Source organism: Callionymus lyra, chromosome 12 (genome assembly GCF_982586985.1).
Source record: "Callionymus lyra chromosome 12, fCalLyr1.hap1.1, whole genome shotgun sequence".
NCBI lineage: Eukaryota > Metazoa > Chordata > Actinopteri > Syngnathiformes > Callionymidae > Callionymus > Callionymus lyra.
The window spans coordinates 19,505,783-19,525,229 of NC_141829.1; the positions used below are offsets into that span (position 1 = coordinate 19,505,783).

The 19,447-nt window shown below is 37.1% G+C and overlaps 1 protein-coding gene across 5 annotated transcripts in view; it reads left to right on the plus strand.

Annotated features, from left to right (window-relative positions):
- Positions 1-19,447, plus strand: part of nalcn (sodium leak channel, non-selective) — a 60,864-nt gene that overhangs the window by 40,527 nt on the left and 890 nt on the right. For all 5 annotated transcript variants that reach the window (XM_087803660.1, XM_087803665.1, XM_087803663.1 and 2 more), the window contains 28 exons: positions 909-1,045; positions 1,659-1,800; positions 1,922-1,995; positions 2,883-2,984; positions 3,054-3,123; positions 4,688-4,779; positions 4,857-4,979; positions 5,162-5,218; positions 6,562-6,682; positions 6,750-6,881; positions 7,864-8,031; positions 8,145-8,249; positions 9,791-9,897; positions 9,978-10,098; positions 10,185-10,283; positions 10,374-10,467; positions 11,558-11,664; positions 11,731-11,805; positions 11,873-11,992; positions 12,057-12,125; positions 12,189-12,337; positions 12,410-12,503; positions 13,635-13,767; positions 13,957-14,072; positions 15,593-15,750; positions 17,350-17,500; positions 17,656-17,805; positions 18,043-18,154. In XM_087803660.1, the coding sequence (XP_087659786.1) occupies positions 909-1,045; positions 1,659-1,800; positions 1,922-1,995; positions 2,883-2,984; positions 3,054-3,123; positions 4,688-4,779; positions 4,857-4,979; positions 5,162-5,218; positions 6,562-6,682; positions 6,750-6,881; positions 7,864-8,031; positions 8,145-8,249; positions 9,791-9,897; positions 9,978-10,098; positions 10,185-10,283; positions 10,374-10,467; positions 11,558-11,664; positions 11,731-11,805; positions 11,873-11,992; positions 12,057-12,125; positions 12,189-12,337; positions 12,410-12,503; positions 13,635-13,767; positions 13,957-14,072; positions 15,593-15,750; positions 17,350-17,500; positions 17,656-17,805; positions 18,043-18,154 (3,178 nt within the window). The remainder of the gene's footprint in view (positions 1-908; positions 1,046-1,658; positions 1,801-1,921; positions 1,996-2,882; positions 2,985-3,053; positions 3,124-4,687; positions 4,780-4,856; positions 4,980-5,161; positions 5,219-6,561; positions 6,683-6,749; positions 6,882-7,863; positions 8,032-8,144; positions 8,250-9,790; positions 9,898-9,977; positions 10,099-10,184; positions 10,284-10,373; positions 10,468-11,557; positions 11,665-11,730; positions 11,806-11,872; positions 11,993-12,056; positions 12,126-12,188; positions 12,338-12,409; positions 12,504-13,634; positions 13,768-13,956; positions 14,073-15,592; positions 15,751-17,349; positions 17,501-17,655; positions 17,806-18,042; positions 18,155-19,447) is intronic.

Here is a 19,447-nt window from a genome sequence, read left to right on the forward strand (position 1 = left end):
CCCTGGAATTTCTCCAGGTCTACTGAGAGACAAGATTATCTCCTGTGAGTGAGCGACTCCCTTGAGAGGCTGTCCAGTTGGCTTCTCGCTCACTTTTCTGTTCTCATATTAAAGGCTATAGAAAAGTTAAATGCTAGCATATAATTACATTACAAAGTGTTACAACTGTTTTGTTTGATTTTCTGTTGAATTGCTGTCTTTCCCAACACCTCTTTTTCTCATCATTCCTATTGAAGGGATTCTCGATGACAGAGCTCCTCATTCTCTCAGAGGGAGTGTCCAGACATGATATCAGACATATTGTTTTTATTTCACCTAATCCTGAAGGATTTCTTAATAAGGGGCGTCTAAATTAAATTTTAACAAACATTTGGCTAGTTTTATAACATTGTCTGTTCCTAAAGATCGTACTGCGACACAAACTGAAGACCTGATAGAATAGAATTTCAATTGTTTGAATCATTTCACTGGAAAACTTTGTAACCTCCATTTTATTTCCAAATATTCCCTTTAAGTTGTCTCATATTCATATCCGTCAGCCTTCACTGTATATTTTAAATATACTAGTTTATTTCATTTCCTCCTGTTTTTTTTGTTCTCAAATCTTTCATGATTAACTTTTTTTCCTTTCTTTCGTTGCTGTGTTCCTTTATTTTCTAAAAGTAAGTTTGATTTTATCCTTTTAAGTTCTCGTCTGTGATGTGTGTGTTTTTGGCAAGTGTGCTGCTGCCCTCATCAGGTGAAAACATAGCACTACACCCTCAAGCTTTCCAAGAGACTTTAGTTTCTTTTTATCCCACAGCTGAATCCCTCAAACCTCCAGTGTTTATCTCACGTTTCCTACTCAATGTGGATCATTTGTTTTGAAGTGTTTTCTTGAATTAAACCGTCCGTTTGTCTCAACCTAGCTCAAGCAAAGTGAAGCCAACGCCGACACCAAAGAGAAGCTCCCGTTGCGACTCAGGATTTTCGAGAAATTTCCGAACAGACCTCAGATGGTGAAGATCTCGAAGCTGCCGTCAGACTTTACCGTGCCAAGAATCAGGTAGTATTTTCAATAGATCCCTATAAAAAATACCTTAATTTTTTTTAACTTATTTTGGGTCTCAATTGGACAGAATTTTAATTTAAATTAAAAACATTTTTTAACCTATATCACATGAAAGGTTCTTTCAAAAAGTGCAAAAACATGAATTAAATAAAGCTAAATAAGGATAATATAATCATTGTAATCATGAGCCAGATATGGGAAGTGAAATTTTCCTACCATGAGTCACATGACACTTATAGTTGTGAAGGTCTGTAAAGCCAAACACAAAAAATACTTTAATATTGTTGTTTGATGATTACCGGTATATATTATTAAACTTTTTTATACATTTTTTTTAGAGATTATTGTCATAAATGTGAAGTTATCTGAGATGAATATACTGAATAAATATACATCTTAAGAATGATTGCAAAATTAGTAAAAGGGAAAAAAAGTTGGAACCTAAAACAATTAATACAAAAAATAAGAATATCCTCTTTACTCCTTACTTAGTTACTCTTGAGGGCCAAATAAATACAGGCAAAGGGCCACATGATCTTGCGCATTTTGAACTTGGATGTTTGTGATTTCTTCACATGCTCATTCCTGACTGACCGTTTCGATCCAGGGAAAGTTTCATGAAGCAGTTCATTGATCGGCAGCAGCAGGGCACCAGCTGCTTGTTCCGGCGTCTCCCGTCCGCTTCATCGTCCTCCTGCGATCACTCCAAACGCTCGGCCATCGAGGACAACAAGTATATTGACCAAAAGGTACTTGAACGCAACCACAGATAATTGTTAGAAACAAGCAATGGTGTTGCTGTAATTCTTGTTTTTGACGACATGTAATGAATTCCCATTCGACTGTTCTGTAACAAAAGCTCTCACTCAGCTCCGCAGGTCAATATTTAGCATCCAAGCTCGGAACCTCCTCGAAAAAGAAAACACCGTCAATAAGATTTTACGGTAAGATTTGTCCTTAGTAACAGAATCCCATAAATCAGTGATGGGAAATTGAATTTAAGTTAGTAAGTAATTTATATTTATAGAGCGCTTTTCCAGACCAGGGTCACAAAGCGCTTAAACAGTCAAAACAATACTCAATAAAATATATACTATCTCTCAGAAAGTAAATCAAGGAAAAGCCTGCACAAATTAAAATGTCTTAAGATGTTTCTTGAAGTAATAAAATCAAGCTAAATATGTAATTAAGTTATTGTTGTATTGACTATTTTAAGTACCTTTTTTTTTAATATTCACTGAAATCTATTTAGGGGAAATATATATATTCACAAAATAAAAATAAAACAACCTGTACTCATATTAAGAGACTGTAATAACAATAGTAATTAATACTAAGTAAAATTGTTCATTTCTATGTGGTTTTTATCCTAATGAGGAGAACTTAAATACATTTAAAATGCCAGATGTGGCCCCTGGACTGCCCATCTCCACTACAGATCAAACGTCAGAAGTATTTTTCTAACAATAAAAGTTCACGTTACATCATTGTCTGACACGCACCAACCGGGCCGAGACTCATTTACTGAAATAAATGGATAATTTTCTGTTCAGCACGACAGACTTAGCGCCAAGTGTAGATTAGCACGCCGGCACCGTGTTCAATTTGGCAAGCTCCACGTCTGCCCCCCCCCTCGCACTCGCTGTCAGTCGGGAAGATAGACGGCATTTTAGCAGTCCGGACACGTTCCGTCTGGGCCGCCATCGCGTACACATAAGCATAATTAAGTTCGGAATTTTGAGAAGATCACGTCAAGTTTTTTCTGCACAGTTTATGGAGATAAACTTGGAACATTTTCACTGATATGAATGACTTTGATTTTGTCGTGCAGGGCGTGCACGGAGCAGCGTATACTCAGCGGCTCGTTTGAAGGTCAGCCATTGAAGGAACGCTCGATATTGAGCGTCCAGCATCACATACGTCAGGAGCGAAGGTCCGTCCTCAGAACATCACACCTGCAACAAGCTGTGTCAGTTATGGCTCGTTTTTTTTATTTTAACAGGTCTCTGAGACACGGTTCCACCAGTCAGAGGATCAGTCGAGGGAAGTCACTGGAGACTCTTACTCAAGATGTAAGCATTGTTTTTTTTTATAGTTAGTAAAGTAAAGTAATGGTTATTTGTAAAGCGCCTTTCTAGACCAGGGCCACAAAGCGCTTGAAAAATCAAAACTTTACTTTAAAAGCTCAAGACACATAAGACAAACAGAGGAGTTCCAGAAAATCAGGGTAAAGCCTGCACAAATAAAAATGTTTCTTGAAGGAGTCAGTAGATCATCAAACACAGAGGGAGAGGAAGATCGTTCTAAAGCTTAGGAGCAACAGCCTGGAAGGATTTTTCTCCTCTGGTCCTGAAGTGTGTTCAGGAACCATCAGTAGATTCTGATCCACAGACCTCAGAGCCCGAGCTGGGGTGTAAGGCTGGATCACATCAGTGATGTAAGGAGGAGTCTGACCATGAATAGATCTGAAAGTAAGAACCAGAATTTTAAAATTGATCCTGAAAGAAACTTGCAGCCAGTGAAGAGATTTAAGGATCGGGGAAATGTGAGTTCTTCTACTAGAGCAGCTCAGAATTCTCGCTGCAGAGTTTTGTATTAATAATGACAACATCGTCATCATCATCATCATCAAGATTGAATCCTTGTAAAGCCTGCATGATTGATACCAAGAATCCAGAGCCATCTTCACCATCTTCAAGACCATATGAGACGAGACGCAACAATGATGAACTATCGAAACAAGCATCACAGATCTACTTTCAGATAAAAACAGTTAAGAAATCATTTAAAGTTTGTCTTTCAGTTAACAGCTTTATATTTGGAGTCAACTTGACTAAAACAATCATCCTGACGTGTCGAGAGTCACAAGCTAATGTTGAGTAAATGTTTGCAAACAATTTTTTCAATACAAAAACCCCTTTTAGGAACACACATTATGTAAATTATTTTGTTATTATTGTGTAACCAAGTAACGTGCCTCCCAGAAAGGTAACGTTGGGTACTTCTGGTTTCCAAGATAAAAAGTATGTTGATGTAAATGTGAAACAAAATGATCTAATATAATTAAAAAACACCAGGAATAAAATTGTCGAGTTACATTTTATGTAACTTTGTTAATGAAAGCACCACAGCTGTTACAACATCAAGTTAATAATAATGAAAAATTAAGAAAACTTTTTATGACATAATTCATACATTTATTTAAATACATACAGTATATTTCTTTTAATTCAGATAGCCAATGTATAATGAATTAACAGGTGGTTAGATTTACCTTAATGGAGCTTATCTAACAACAACAAAACATTTAAAATCAAAAACAATAACTGCGTCTGCAGAACAGGTTAGCACTATGCTAGGTGGTAGGTGCTCTCCAGATTGGTTGAAATTGTCAGTGTCCATTGGAGATATTATATAATGACGTTTAAACATATGTTATGTTTTTTAATACACATCAGTTTTGGTTTGTTTTCATCAAAAGTACCAGAAACAAGATACACTGGTTGTTCTAAGCATATATAGATAAGAAAAAAAATGACGCATAAATAGTTTCACAATATACTATTTAAGAAAATAAATGTTTGTTTTTTTCCATTGAAATTATGAAAATACCTTAGTTTTCTTTTTCTTCTCCAGCATTCCAGCACAGTTCGCTACCGCAATGCTCAAAGAGAAGACAGCGAGATAAAGATGATCCAGGAGAAAAAAGAACAAGCCGAGATGAAGAGGTATTTCGATTAAACTCAACCAAACTTTAGTTGACGTAACCAAACAAGTGTCTTTTTGTTGTTGTTGCAATGAACAGGAAGGTCCAGGAGGAGGAGTTGAGAGAAAACCACCCTTACTTTGACAAGCCGCTCTTCATCGTTGGTCGAGAGCATCGCTTCCGAAACTTTTGCAGAGTGATCGTTCGAGCTCGCTTTAATGCGTAAGACAGGTTTATGTTCTTGTTTTTTTTTAAGTATTCAGTATCTCATAAAAACTGGTTATTACAATGTAATAATAAGGAAGAAATAACAGTGTGATTGCTGAACTGTTGACAACTGCATGCACTTTTTTTGGGGAGGGTCTTGTAGGCTATTGGCGTCACTGTTTTATTCCTAAATGCAGGTCCAAGACCGACCCCCTCACCGGAGCAGTGAAGAACACAAAGTACCACCAACTTTAGTAAGTTTTGATGATGCTTTTTTTCCTACGTTTTAAATGGAATCACTTCCAAAATTTTAGCTTGACATCTTTCAACATTCTTTATTATAGAAGCTTTAACTAGTTGTATTCATATGCATTGTGGGAGTTAAAGGCACACTTACAAGTGTGTTTAACCTTTGTGTTATCTGAGGGTCAAGGTGACACGAAGGCCCGAAAAAACAAATGTGTTTGTTGTAACCCTTGTGTATTATCTGGGTCAAGGTGAACGACCTCCACCACTGCATATGTTTATATGGGAGCCAGGGAGTTCACCTTGACCCAGAGACAACACAAGGGATGCCACAAACACATTTTTTTCCCAATCTTTTGGGTCACCTTGACACAGAGACGACACAAGGGATACCACAAACACATTTGTTTTTGGGCCTTTACTCAATATTCAGCCCTGCTGGTGAAACTAAAGGTTGCAGGCAAAACTCAAATATAGGAGAATGTAAATGACTATAACTTAAAGTCTGTTTGAAGCTTGGAAACAAATATATTTGTTGTATCCCTTGTGTATTATCTGGGTCAATGTGAATGACCTCCACCACTGCATATGTTTGTATGGGAGCCAGGGAGTTCTTTCACCTTGACCCAGAGACGACACAAGGGATACCACAAACACATTTGTTTCCAGGTTTTAAGGTCACCCTTGACCCAGAGACGACACAATGGATACCACAATCACGTTTGTTTCCAGGCTTTCAGGTCATATTGACCCAGAGATGACACAAGGAATACCAAAAACACATTTTTTTCCAGGCTTTCGGTCACCTTGACACAGAGACGACACAAGGGATACCACAAACACAATAGTTTCCAGGCTTTCGGGTCTCCTTGACCCAGAGACAACACAAGGGATAACACAAACCCATTTTTTTGGGGCCTTAACTCCGCAAAATTCAGCCCTGCTGGTGAAACTTAAGGTTGCAGGTAAAAATCAAATACAGGAGAATGTAAACGACTAGAACTTAAAGTCTGTTCAAAACAATAAATACTTTCTTAAATAGCAATCTTCTGATCTGACACAATAATCACTCTCCCTAATACACTCCGGGAAACAAAACAACCCTTTAGTTAAATCAAATTATTATTTGTGGTAAGAATCGAAGGATAATCAATTTACCAAAATACATTTAGTTTTGTTATAATTGTTACTGAAAATCTAAAAGAAACTTTGGATTGGATCCAACTAGCTTCATACCGTTCATCACTAAGTGAACTCAGCCAGTATTTTACTCCTTTTCTTCTACTGCTTAGGTTTCTTCAAATTGTGCTTCATTTCCACTGTTTAATTGTGGACGCTGCTTCTTCACCAGTGATCTTCTGGGCCTCGTCACATACCTGGACTGGGTGATGATCATCGTCACGATCTGCTCCTGCATCTCCATGATGTTTGAATCTCCGTTCACCCGCGTCATGCACGTCCCGACCCTTCAGGTACTTCACCGCATGAGTAGATCCAGAACCCGTAAGAGTCTTAACAACACCTGCATCTTGTCTTCAGATCGGAGAGTTTGTGTTCGTGATCTTCATGAGCATCGAGCTCAACCTGAAGATCATGGCCGACGGTCTGTTCTTCACCCCCACGGCTGTGATCCGAGACTTCGGGGGAGTGATGGACATCTTCATATACCTCGTGAGGAAACAACTTAATTATACATGAAGATCCAAGTTCAACTTTTCTAGAATGAATGTCCAATATGTTGCATAAGAGTTAAATAAGTTAATATAAGAAAATATATTTATTTAATCGTTTCAAAGAGCAACATTTTTTGTTGCCACGGCACAAGTTTACAATAGACGAAAGATTCAACGTACACATGTTTGCACATGCACATTTAAATACAAGAATAATTTAAACATTTTTTACAATATTATAAAAAATATTTCATTATAAATATGCAATAAACAGTATAAGTGAAAATACAACAATAAACAGTGTTGAGGCATAATTACAGAAGTAGGGGGAGGAAGTTATATATATACTGTATATATATATATATAAATATATATATATATTGGGTCGGTTTTCCTTTTTCATCTCCCTGGAAATTTACGAAAAACTTCTCAGAACTATTTTAAACGCCAAGTCAAGTGTGCGCAATACAGTGCAATGGCTTATGATTTTTGAAAGTCATGACTGATCAAAACGAGACCAGAAAATATGAACTCAAAAGTGAAATCCTACATAATGGCCATATCTTGACATATGTCGAAAATGCATTTTTTCGGCATTTTTATTTTGTAAATACCTTGTAGCAACAAGAATTCTTAAAAAAAAAACAATTATAAATGCCCAATCTGTCTTAATTAAAAATTGTCTTTTGGCTCCCCTAGTGGCAGAAAAATGTAGTCGCAATACCATAAAATTGTCTGATTCACCATTTCCCGGTTTTCTGATTGTACATTTGTTTACTAACAGGAGAAAGTCTCTGTGTTGTGGTTTAATCTCCTTAGTAACTTTCAAAAATCTCTCAGTATTTCGAATGAAACCTCTGTCTCTGACTCCTGGTGGTCATGTGACACACAGAGCTGGACCAGGCTCAGGGTTTAATACTAAACGTTGTTAAAATAACGTGTAGAAAGTTACACATATCTCTCTTCCTGTTGGACTATAGGTGAGTCTGATCTTCCTGTGCTGGCTTCCACCTGATGTTCCGTCCGAGTCTGGAGCGCAGCTGCTGATGATGCTTCGCTGCCTGCGACCGCTCAGGATCTTCAAGCTGGTCCCTCAGATGAGGAAGGTGGTGCGAGAGGTTCTCAAAGGCTTCAAGGAGATTTTCCTGGTCAGTGGACTCTACAACTGACTTGAATATGTTGCATTTCTCACTCAATTATCAAAGCATTTCCATGGTCTTTTTTTTGAGCCTATTTTGATCTTGAAAAAATCCCCCGGCAGGTTTCCATCCTTCTCCTCACGCTAATGCTGGTGTTCTCAAGTTTTGGAGTTCAGCTGTTTGCCGGGAAACTGGCCAAGTGCAATGATCCACACATCATGAAGCGGGTACTGGAAGAAACACCATCCTATACTCAACATCATCACTCATACAAATATACTGCCACATTTTTCATGTATGCTAACATAATATATCATATATATCACTACTTTAAAGCAGTGATGTTCATGGTTAGTGAGGCACTGACTCATTTAGTGTCTAGTACATAAACCCAAAAGTGAAACTTATTTAAATTGACTACTGGTTATTTCATATCTCATCAGCATTCTTCACAAACATATAAAGTTAAAAAAAAAAACATGATTTAATTAATAATTTCTCAACAAACTTAATTAGTTTTAAACCATCAATAGATATAGAAAAAATGAATGAACTGATGAATAATTAAAAAAAGGATGAGCAAACATGGATTCAAACAGTAAAGAGTATGACCGTGATATTAAAGGATTACAAGGAAGACGCAGATGATTCAATGCTCTTAATTTGAAAGCCGAGCATTTATTTCCTTATAAAGGCATTTATTTCCTAACTGCCTTTATAAACACAGTTTGTGATGGATTGCGTGTTGAGAGGTGAGGCACTGCCTCAACGTCCCTGATTAAAAGACATTCATTTCATGGATCTGAAAATAAGGCTTTAAACATGTCTTACATTCAAATTTCATCAAGTCTTGAAAATGGGAACACATGGGAAGAAAGATCATGTGTTGATTTCAAATCTCAAAATACTTGACACATTTATTTATTTTAATTCATATTTATGCGCAATAACAGTAGAACTAACAAAAGGTTTTTTTTTTCACATTTATTTTATGTTAAAATAAACATTTCTCCCTAAATCTATGTGAATATGTATTTGTTTTTATGTCCCATTAGTAAGTAATTATTTGTCTTAACCATAATTTCTTACTGCTTCAAATGGTATTTAAAAAAGTCTTTAAGTCTTGACTTGAACTTGCCTTATCATGTCGGAACTAGTGAGTGGAGTCCACTAGATGGCGGTTTCTGCTTTTTTTTTTTTACTAGTAGGAACCCTGTATATCCTGTATAATAATATAATTTTGTTAAGTCAATTATGAACATTTACAAAAAAAAAATCTTTATCCACTGAGCCTTCGGGTCACCTTGACCCTGAGACAACACAAGGGTTAACAAAATGACAAACTTGTGGAAAGAAATGAATAAAATCAGAAAAAAAAGGAGCATATTTTAAAACTTTCAAAACGTATAATTAAATGCACAAAACTGGAAAGTAATTTTCAAAATCTGTGGAAATGTACAAACTCGGAAACGGATTTACGTAATTTACAAAATTCCCCAAATTCCCCAAATATACAAAAATATTAAATGAAATTTAAAATCTTGAAAACGAATTTACCAAATATATAAAAATGTACAAGCTCAGAAAGTAATTCACCAACTAAACAAATGTGAACAAAATTACAAACCCTTAAAAAAAAAGAAGAATGAAATCATATCTTGAATCAAATTTAAAAAAAACTCATGAACATATCTACAGCTGTTATTGAAACCAATGTTTAAAGACACATTGAAGAACAAATACAACTTAAATTTTTGCTTCACAACAGGAGGACTGTCATGGTATCTTCAGAATAAACGTCAGTGTTTCCAAGAACCTGAATCTGAAGCTCAAACCTGGAGAGAAGAAGCCAGGTTTCTGGGTGCCCAGAGTCTGGTAGGGTCCTCAGGGTCTCCCACCTTCATAACTGCTTTAAAGAACAGATCTTCTAAAGTTAGTTGCTCTCTCGACTTCAGGGCCAATCCACGCAACTTCAACTTCGACAACGTTGGTAACGCCATGCTGGCTCTTTTTGAGGTTTTGTCCCTGAAAGGATGGGTGGAGGTCCGGGACGTCATCATTCACCGCGTCGGACCGGTATATAAAAAAACACTTTCTCCAGAATTTAAACTGTTCAAGAAGTTACACAAACTCTTGTCGAATGTTTTTTTTTTCTCCTGCAGATCCACGGCATCTACATTCACGTGTTTGTGTTCCTCGGCTGCATGATCGGACTCACTCTCTTCGTCGGTGTGGTCATCGCCAACTTCAATGAAAACAAGGCGAGTGACTGAAGACGATTGATATTGATATTTACGGCTTCATTTATTGTAAATTAGAGACCTTGTGTGTGTGTTTGTGTTCATCACTAGGGCACAGCGCTGCTCACTGTGGACCAGAGACGATGGGAAGATCTGAAGAGTCGACTGAAAATAGCCCAACCTCTCCATCTGCCCCCTCGACCAGGTGAAAGATTGTTACACTGGCTTCATATGTACCACTGTGAAGTAAAATGCTTGTGTGAGGCGCATATAAAGAGTACTAGGTTGAATATAAAGTTATTTAACTGTTTTTTAAAGGCTTATTAAGTAGATAAGTGTTGCAGGAACGTCAATATATTTTGGGATTTTAAGATTATTATTTGGTTTGTCATTTATTTCAACTGATATCTTGCTGGCTACAACTATACAGTGTGGGGAAAAAAATGTCAATTAAATTAAACATAAATTGAAGCAGGTTTAACTTTAAACTAAATATATTTTCACTTTTATTTTTCTGTTTTATTTCCTTGTTTATTCTTTTTCTTCTATCATTATGTAGCTTTTCCCAATTATAATGAAGAATTAGAAGAGATTAAAAAACGTTCCACTGTCGTAACACAGGTCTTGACTGCCATCTGCAGGACAATAGTAAAGTTGCATAGATTCACGCAAGGAAAGGAAATTTAAAACCAAGATATGAATGACTATTATATGTTTCCAGAGAGGATCCATCATGCAAAAAAAACTAAAAACAAAACAAAAAAAAACAATACCATAAAACCGAAAATGTTGTAATAGCTAGTATTTATTTCTTAGCTTGCAAATAGCAATGTTGATTCGTGCTGCATATTTTGTGTTTTAATTCTCTCTAACTATTCCTGTCAATAATTTAAAATAAAGCTTAGTATTGTGAGCGATTGTTGTGTTAATATGACAGCTATATCACAATTTGTAAATAAATGTGTAAATAAATAAGGAAAAAGAAAAGGAAATAAATACCCTTAAAGGGATTTTTTTCAATGTATTTCTCTAATACAATCTTGTCATTCCATATTAGAAAATTAAATATTTATTATTGGACAATTAAATAAGTTAAATTATTATTATTTATTATTAAATATATTTTTTTAATTTACTCATTGACAAACGAAAATTGAAGTAAGCAAGTCAAAAAACGCTATATAATAATAGTAAAAGTGTGTTAATTATTTGTTTTAGAGCTACTTTTTTAACTTTGTAAATTTGTTTCTAGACTTGAGTATGCACCATTTCACGTTACACTATATGCTCGACAGAGAACGGTGGCTTCCGTGCGAAGATGTATGACATCACTCAGCACCCGTTCTTCAAACGTGGCATCGCTGTGCTGGTGTTGGCTCAGTCGGTGCTGCTCTCAGTGAAGGTGACGCCTCCATCATTCAAGCATGTGTTGTCATTTTTAGTTAAAAACGTTCAATGTCTCGTCCAGTGGGACGTCAAGGAGAAAGTAACGTTCCCGCTCGCGACCATGTCGGTGGTCTTCACTCTGATCTTCGTGTTGGAGGTGAGTTCGTCGTCACGTTGAGGCGGTTCTCGGCGCCGCGGAGGTTTCACGTCGCTTCTCCACGCAGGTGACCATGAAACTCATCGCCATGTCTCCGGCGGGTTATTGGCAGAGTCGCAGGAATCGCTACGATCTTCTGGTCACGTCTCTGGGCGTCATATGGATCGTCCTCCATTTTGCTTTACTGGTAACAAAATGTGTATTTTATTGTCTAAACAAAAACTTAAAATAACTTTTTTTCATTCATCCAGAACGCCTACACGTACATGATGGGCACGTGTGTCATCGTCTTCCGGTTCTTCACGATATGTGGGAAGCATGTGCGTCAGTAATGTTTGTTCTTGTGTACATTTGTGCGATTAAACAAAATCTTCTCTTGATAGGTAACACTTAAAATGCTGCTGCTGACTGTTGTCGTCAGCATGTATAAAAGTTTCTTCATCATAGTGGGGATGTTCCTCCTGCTTCTCTGCTACGCTTTCGCCGGCGTGGTTCTTTTCGGAACCGTTAAATATGGAGAGAACATCAACAGGTCTTGATTTTTATTTTTCACTTTCTTAAAAACTGTTTCTTCACGATGTTCTGCTCGCTCTTGTCATTCCAGACATGCCAATTTCTCGACTGCGGGAAAAGCGATAACTGTTCTCTTCAGAATCGTCACTGGGGAAGACTGGAATAAGATCATGCATGACTGCATGGTGAGTTGACCTAGTGCTCAGTTAACCCTTTATTTAATAACTTGAACTCCCTCGCAAACACAGACCTGATCCACCTGCGTAAATTTCAAGTGTTCAATGTGGTTCTTGGTACAGTAGCTCCTAAAACAATCAATGCATTTAGCAAATATTTTTAATTTGAATTTTCATGCATAGTTAACGTCATAATATTCCAAATAAGCCACAGAGTTCACTGGGAGGGGGTGAGACAACTGATTAGTATTAGACAGCGATTTTATTTTGTATTGGTTTTCAAGTCTCCACTATAAAGGGAAATTCGTTTTTTATCAGAAAATGTTTTAAGTCCTACTTAATAAATGCAAAAACTGAATAATAAAAGGCCAGAAGTTAAGGTTATTATAATATGTATGTAAGCATTTGCAATTTTTCTCTCACTTTTCTTTTATTCCTTATCAAAGAGTCACTGATGTTAAATGGATGCCTGTTATTAGAGCTTGAAAAAAAACCTAAATTATAGGATATAATGAAACTAAACTGGACCCAAGTGCATGAAGTGATCGGAGATCAAGAAGACAAGATTTAAAGTTAACAGTTAACTATAAATGGGTAACACAGGAAGGGAGAACACAAAAACTAAAACAGAGGAAGAACATTTGAAACGGACCAAAAATGTTCCTCAGAACAACAGCAAATAAAAATAAATAGAAGTACAGAAAAAAAAAGAAGAATAACGTAGGTGTCAACAGTAGAGAACATCAAAAGGGAAAACTGGAGAAAAAAATACATCTGACACCACGGACTGGAACCTGGAAGCTTATCTAGTCGGCAGCTGATGATCGCTGATCGGTTTTACAGTGGCTGGTTTGAAGGATACATGGATGGGACACACAAAATAAATAAACGAGTACACAAATCGTATTTAGACAAGTAAACAAAGGAGATTATATCTACAGCTGTAGAGTGTTGTTATAATTAAAGGGTGACATTTGCTACCATGTTTTCTTTTATAAAATAAAGATAAAGAGTAGTACCTGTAAATTCAACATAAAGAATAATTGTACATTTTTGTTCCTCTCAATGTGATTAAATAAATATGTATTTTTATATTTTCAAAACACTCAGCAAAACCCATTGTTCTTGTGTTTTAAAAAGGTTCAGCCTCCCTTCTGCACCCCCGATAAACATCGCTACTGGGAGACGGACTGCGGGAACTACGCCGGAGCGCTCATCTACTTCTGCTCCTTCTACGTCATCATCGCCTACATCATGCTCAACCTGCTCGTAGGTCAGTGTGCGTTCGTTGCTGTTAAAATCGCAGAAAAAATAAGACACCGGAATGGTCAAGTTAGTGCAATTAAATGTAACTTTGTGCAGATATAACTTCCATCGTAATGATGGATAATTCATCATGACAGTTTTACAAGAGGATATTACACAACTCCATCCCTCTACCGCTTCTTTTTCGCCGCTGCAGCCATCATCGTGGAGAACTTCTCGCTCTTCTACTCCACGGAGGAGGACCAGCTGCTGAGCTATAATGACCTGAGACACTTCCAGATCATCTGGAACATGGTGGATGACAAACGGGAGGTGAGAAACTAGCAGGAGCAGAGAGAGGGGGGGGGTTGTGAAGCGTATAGCCATCAGTATGGACGGAGTTTTTTTAAATTAAAAAGCAGAACCCGACTACTGATAATGAGACTTACAGCAGGGGATGGAGAAGTGTTGAATTAAAAAGAAAAAGTTAGAAGAGCAAATTAAAAGTGGTGAACGGTGAGCACGAACTTTTCTAAATAAATAAAGAAATCCTTGTTGACGTAGTCAGGATATCAAGATCATTTTTTACTTGTATTTTAATAAGGAGTATGTATTTGATGACCTCACAGAGCACTGAGGCAGGAAATTACATTTTAAATGTTTTTTGTTGTTTTTTGTAATATTATTATTTTTTTAAGATAATATAAAAACATATTTAAAAAGTATATTAGAGGTTAAACATTTAATAAAATACTATATATAACAAGTATGTTGGTTTGAAATGTATAGGTATTTAGTTTAATGAAAACTATCTAAAAATATTTTGAATTTTTTGTGTAAAATAAAAGGTCAATAAATCTTTACAATTGCAATTTATTTGAATTAAAAAATGTTTTGAGACTGTGATCACGGGTCATGACGATGTCATTGAATTTAAGATGTTTGGGGAACTTTATCTGAACATGACTCAAGGCAAAGATCATGTATTAAAAAAGTCTGTACAGGGTCACATTGGCTATTGGAAAAAAAACAATTTCCCGAAGGAGACCTCCTGAGGGATCAATAAAGTTTTACCTAACCTTACATGACTCTCCATCCATTAACGCTCTGTCCAAGTCTAGTGAAGAAGCGACTTCGATAAGATCCATTTCAAGCGATAACAACTGTCCTCAACTAACCTTTCAATGTAGAAAGTTCTAGTAGAGAAAGCAGCTGCAACTTTGCTCAATCATTCAAATGTCGTTAGCTCGTTCTTGTAGCTATAAAGTGTCATTAAATCTAAGACGATAATAGAAGAACGACCGTCACCGTGATGATGTAAGTCCTCCTTAAATATTAAAACCGATCAAGTCCCCAGGTTTGTTTGTATCGCGACACTGTTGCTAAATGTTTCCAAACATGACCTCTCACCCCGAGTAGCTGGCATTGGCTCGGTATATTTTTTCAATAAACAAAAATGCAGGAACTTGTTTCACACAAATAATTCCACTTTATGAAAAAATAATAATAATCGTGACAATGCTAAAAAGTACCTTTTTTTTAATGAAAATGTTTTACTCAGTAAGATATAAACAGCTAATATACGTTGTGAGTGAAATATGAGAAGAAGATAAACATTTCCAGACTCCAGTGGGAGAGTTTCTTTATAATGTTTAAACATATTAAACCAAAATTCTACCTTTTTTCATTATGAAAAGTTGAAAAAATGGCCAAAAATCAACGTCTCTAAAATAGGGAAATAATGCCACGAAACCATAGTTCAATATCAGGCTAACCATGTATATATATATATGATTAAAATAGCCACTTTGCAGTTTATTGCAATACTCTTTGTCTTGGCTTTCTTCTTCCAGGGTGTGATTCCCACGTCGAGGGTGAAGTTTCTCCTGCGTTTGCTCCGAGGTCGACTGGAGGTGGACTTGGATAAAGACAAGCTGCTGTTTAAACACATGTGCTATGAGATGGAGCGTCTGCACAGCGGAGGAGACGTCACCTTTCATGATGTGCTCAGGTACAGATGAACTGCATTACAATAGAAAGTAAGTGTTGTTGTTACAGTGGTCCGTCGTATTGAACTCTCGACAGCACATGGCCCTCTATTATTTGAATATATTACAGCAAGATAGTCAAGAACCACAGCTCGTCATTGTTAATATTGTTACAAACAGTTGATTTATTTAAAATGCAGATAAACTTGGACACAACTTAGTGAGAGACATTAGTTACCACAGCCAATTTAATTATGGTGCCAAAAAACAGTGACCTCCCATGATGCCTTTCTACAAACTGCTTCATCTAGTGATGGCTGATCGATCACTAAAATACCATATTCAAATTCCACGTTACTTTGTAAGTAAGTAAGTAATGGTTTTTGTAAAGCACTTACCTAGACCAGGGTCACAAAGCGCTTGAACAATCAAAAGCAATACAAATACCTACAAATTTAAAGGCCAAGACATAAGCTAAACACTGAAAGAAACTGGCAGCCAGTGTAGAGTTTTAAGGATCGGGGAAATGTGAGTTCTTCTACTAGAGCAGTCAGCACTGTATTAACTGCAGGTGAGACAGCTCCTTCTTGTTTAGACACGAAAATAAACTACAACAATAGTCCAGTTTGTAAAAAGGGATTGACAGCTATGATTGGTTGGCTGGGCGGCAAAGTAATATAGGGGTTGTTGGGGTTGTTAAGAGGAATGGAACCTCGTATGCAATGTTGACGTTACAAGTTCAAATAATTATTTTGAAAATATAACCCCCGCAATAGACGAGGGACCACGGTATCTTTTTTTTTAGACATTATGATTGTCTTGATGTTATTCAGGTTTTGTGTGGAATCTATAATCACGTTATCCTGAGATGACAACTTTTTTTTATAAAAATAGGGTCCAGAGTGAAAACTTGTATTGCTTTTAAAGATGTTTTGGAAAATTAACAATTGATTCAGGTAAGGGTGTATGAAAATTAAATAAAAAATGTGCACCAGCTAAATGCTAGCTCCTCTGCTGGAAAGTAGTACACATACACCCCAGCTCGGGCTCTGAGGTCTGTGGATCAGAATCTACTGATGGTTCCACGCACACGACTCAGGACCAGAGGAGAGAAATCTTTTCAGGCTGTTGCTCCTAAGCTTTGGAACGATCTTCCTCTCTCTTTGCGCTTGATGGATCTACTGACTCCTTTAAGAAACATCTTAAGACGTTTCTATTTGTTCAGACTTTTCCTTGAATTTCTCGAACTCCTGTGTTGTTCTCAGTTTTATCTTGACCTTTAAAGTATGTACTTTTTTGAATATTGTTTTGATTGTTTAAGCGCTTTGTGACCCTGGTCTCGAAAAGCGCTATATAAATAAATATTACTTACTTACTTACTTACATATTAAAAACAACAAAAGGCATAAGTAAAGATAAGACTAAACAATAATAATGCTAATAATAAATAAAACAAATTAAATAACGCAAATATAACAAATAACTGTGATAAATATGACATTTAAAATCTATATATACTAACGACAATAAAGATTTATAACAAGTCAGTTACTACTTGTACTAGAATGCTTATCGATAAAAATTTTTACAGATTTTTAAATAAGTGGTGTGTGTGTCGGCAGCATGCTATCGTACCGCTCAGTGGACATCAGGAAGTCTCTCCAGCTGGAGGAGCTGTTGGCCAGGGAACAGCTCGAGTACACCATCGAGGAGGAGGTTGCCAAGCAAACCATCCGCATGTGGCTGAAGAAATGCCTCAAACGCATCCGTGCTGTGAGTTCCTACACACACACACACACACACACACACACACACACACACACACACACACACACACACGCACAGACCTATATGATCTGGCATTGTATCTCCTCCGCCATAAGTGTTCGGCACATTATCCAATGACACTTTTGACCGCGCTCTTGCAGAAGCAGCAGCAATCCTGCAGCATCATCCACAGCCTGAGGGAGAGCCAGCAGCAGGAGCTGAGCCGCTTCCTCAACCCCCCCAGCATCGAGACCACCCTCCCCAGCGAGGACCACAATGCCAACAACGCGGACAACCCGTCGCAGCCTGAGGTACGACATACCAACGCCGCGCGACGCAGACACACACACACACACACACACACACACACACACACACACACACACACACACACACACACACACACACACACACACACACACACACACACACACACACACACACACACACACACACACACACACACACACACTCGCAGCGTGACGCGTCACAATCTGCAGGTGTGCAGTTCCGCCGGTGAAACAAAAGGATCTGTGCTCTTTGTTTAGATGAGTGGACTCCAGCAGCTGCTCAGCCCCACGTTGTCCGACAGAGGAGGCTACAGGCAGGACTCCTCGGAGAGGCCGCAGAGGAAGCTGGGACAGTGGCGGCTGCCAGCAGGTGAGAACCACCCACCGCTGCTGACTGACAAACAAACATGTCAATTGTCAACTCGCAAACTTGTCTACGTTGTTTTGATGGGATTATCTTGATGTTCGAACTCAAGGTACATATTACAGAAACATAGGTAGAAAGTACTAACTTACATTTACTTATATTTTTATGATAATATGTTTAAAAGTACTTGAAAACTCTCATTTTACTTTAACTTACAACTTCATTTTCTACTCACCCTCCTGTCGAACCAATGGTTGGGATTATTTTCAGAGTAATCCATTCCTGTTAAGCGTTAAGGGCACACATGTTTGTTCATTTTAATTAATTAAAATCTTCCAAATACCTTCATACTGCTCGTCTGGAACTTTCTATGAAGACAAAGACAAATGAGCTCCTGTCGCTACATTAAAATGAACAAACTTTTTTGTCTATAACTCTTAAAAGAGATAGATTACTGTGAAAATAATCCCAATCCTTAGTCGACAGGGTGAGCTATCACAAGTAGTGATGGTCAGATGAATCTTCATGAAGCAGTGTCATTATTGTCAGAGTCCACTAGATGGCGACATCTCTGCGCTATTTTCCTTTTTTTGAACAACTGTTCTAATGAAGCATCACATCATTTTTAAACTGAAGCTTCATCAGATCATCACTAATAACAAGTATGTTTTATTCAAAGTACTACAGTATGTTTTAAAGTTTGGGTGAAGTGGTAAAATATCGGAATATTAAGGGAAATTGTCCCAGCCAGGTGGTATATATTTTCAATTGTCTTAAATCATTTGTAATAATTAAAGAAAAAACACTGAACTTCACTCATTTAAAACCTCTCTGGCTTGAAAAACAGATTTCATGATACACTGAAACTTGAATATTACATTTATTTCCAAAAAAGAATCACTCAAAACTATGTTGAGTAGAAGGTAGAAAAAAAATAATATTTCCGCCTGTTAATGAATTAAATCGAGAAAAGTTCTGTCATAAAAGGAAAGTAGTCGAACCGTTTCTAAAGTCACACTAAACCATGTAGAAAGACACGACATGTATGTCGTAACTCAGGGTCAAGGTGACCCGATGGTCCTTGACCCAGAGGAAAAAACAAGGCATACCTCAAACGCATTTGTTTTTGGACCCAGAGATAACACAAGCATCAAGTCAGTTATTTTCATAATATTAAATATTAAAACAAAATGTAATAATACATTTCAAAGTTTCTACTTTTTACTTTTAATGGAGTGTATTGTTAGTTAAATCAACTAACACTTTCATCTGATTAGTAGTACTTTTACTTCAGAA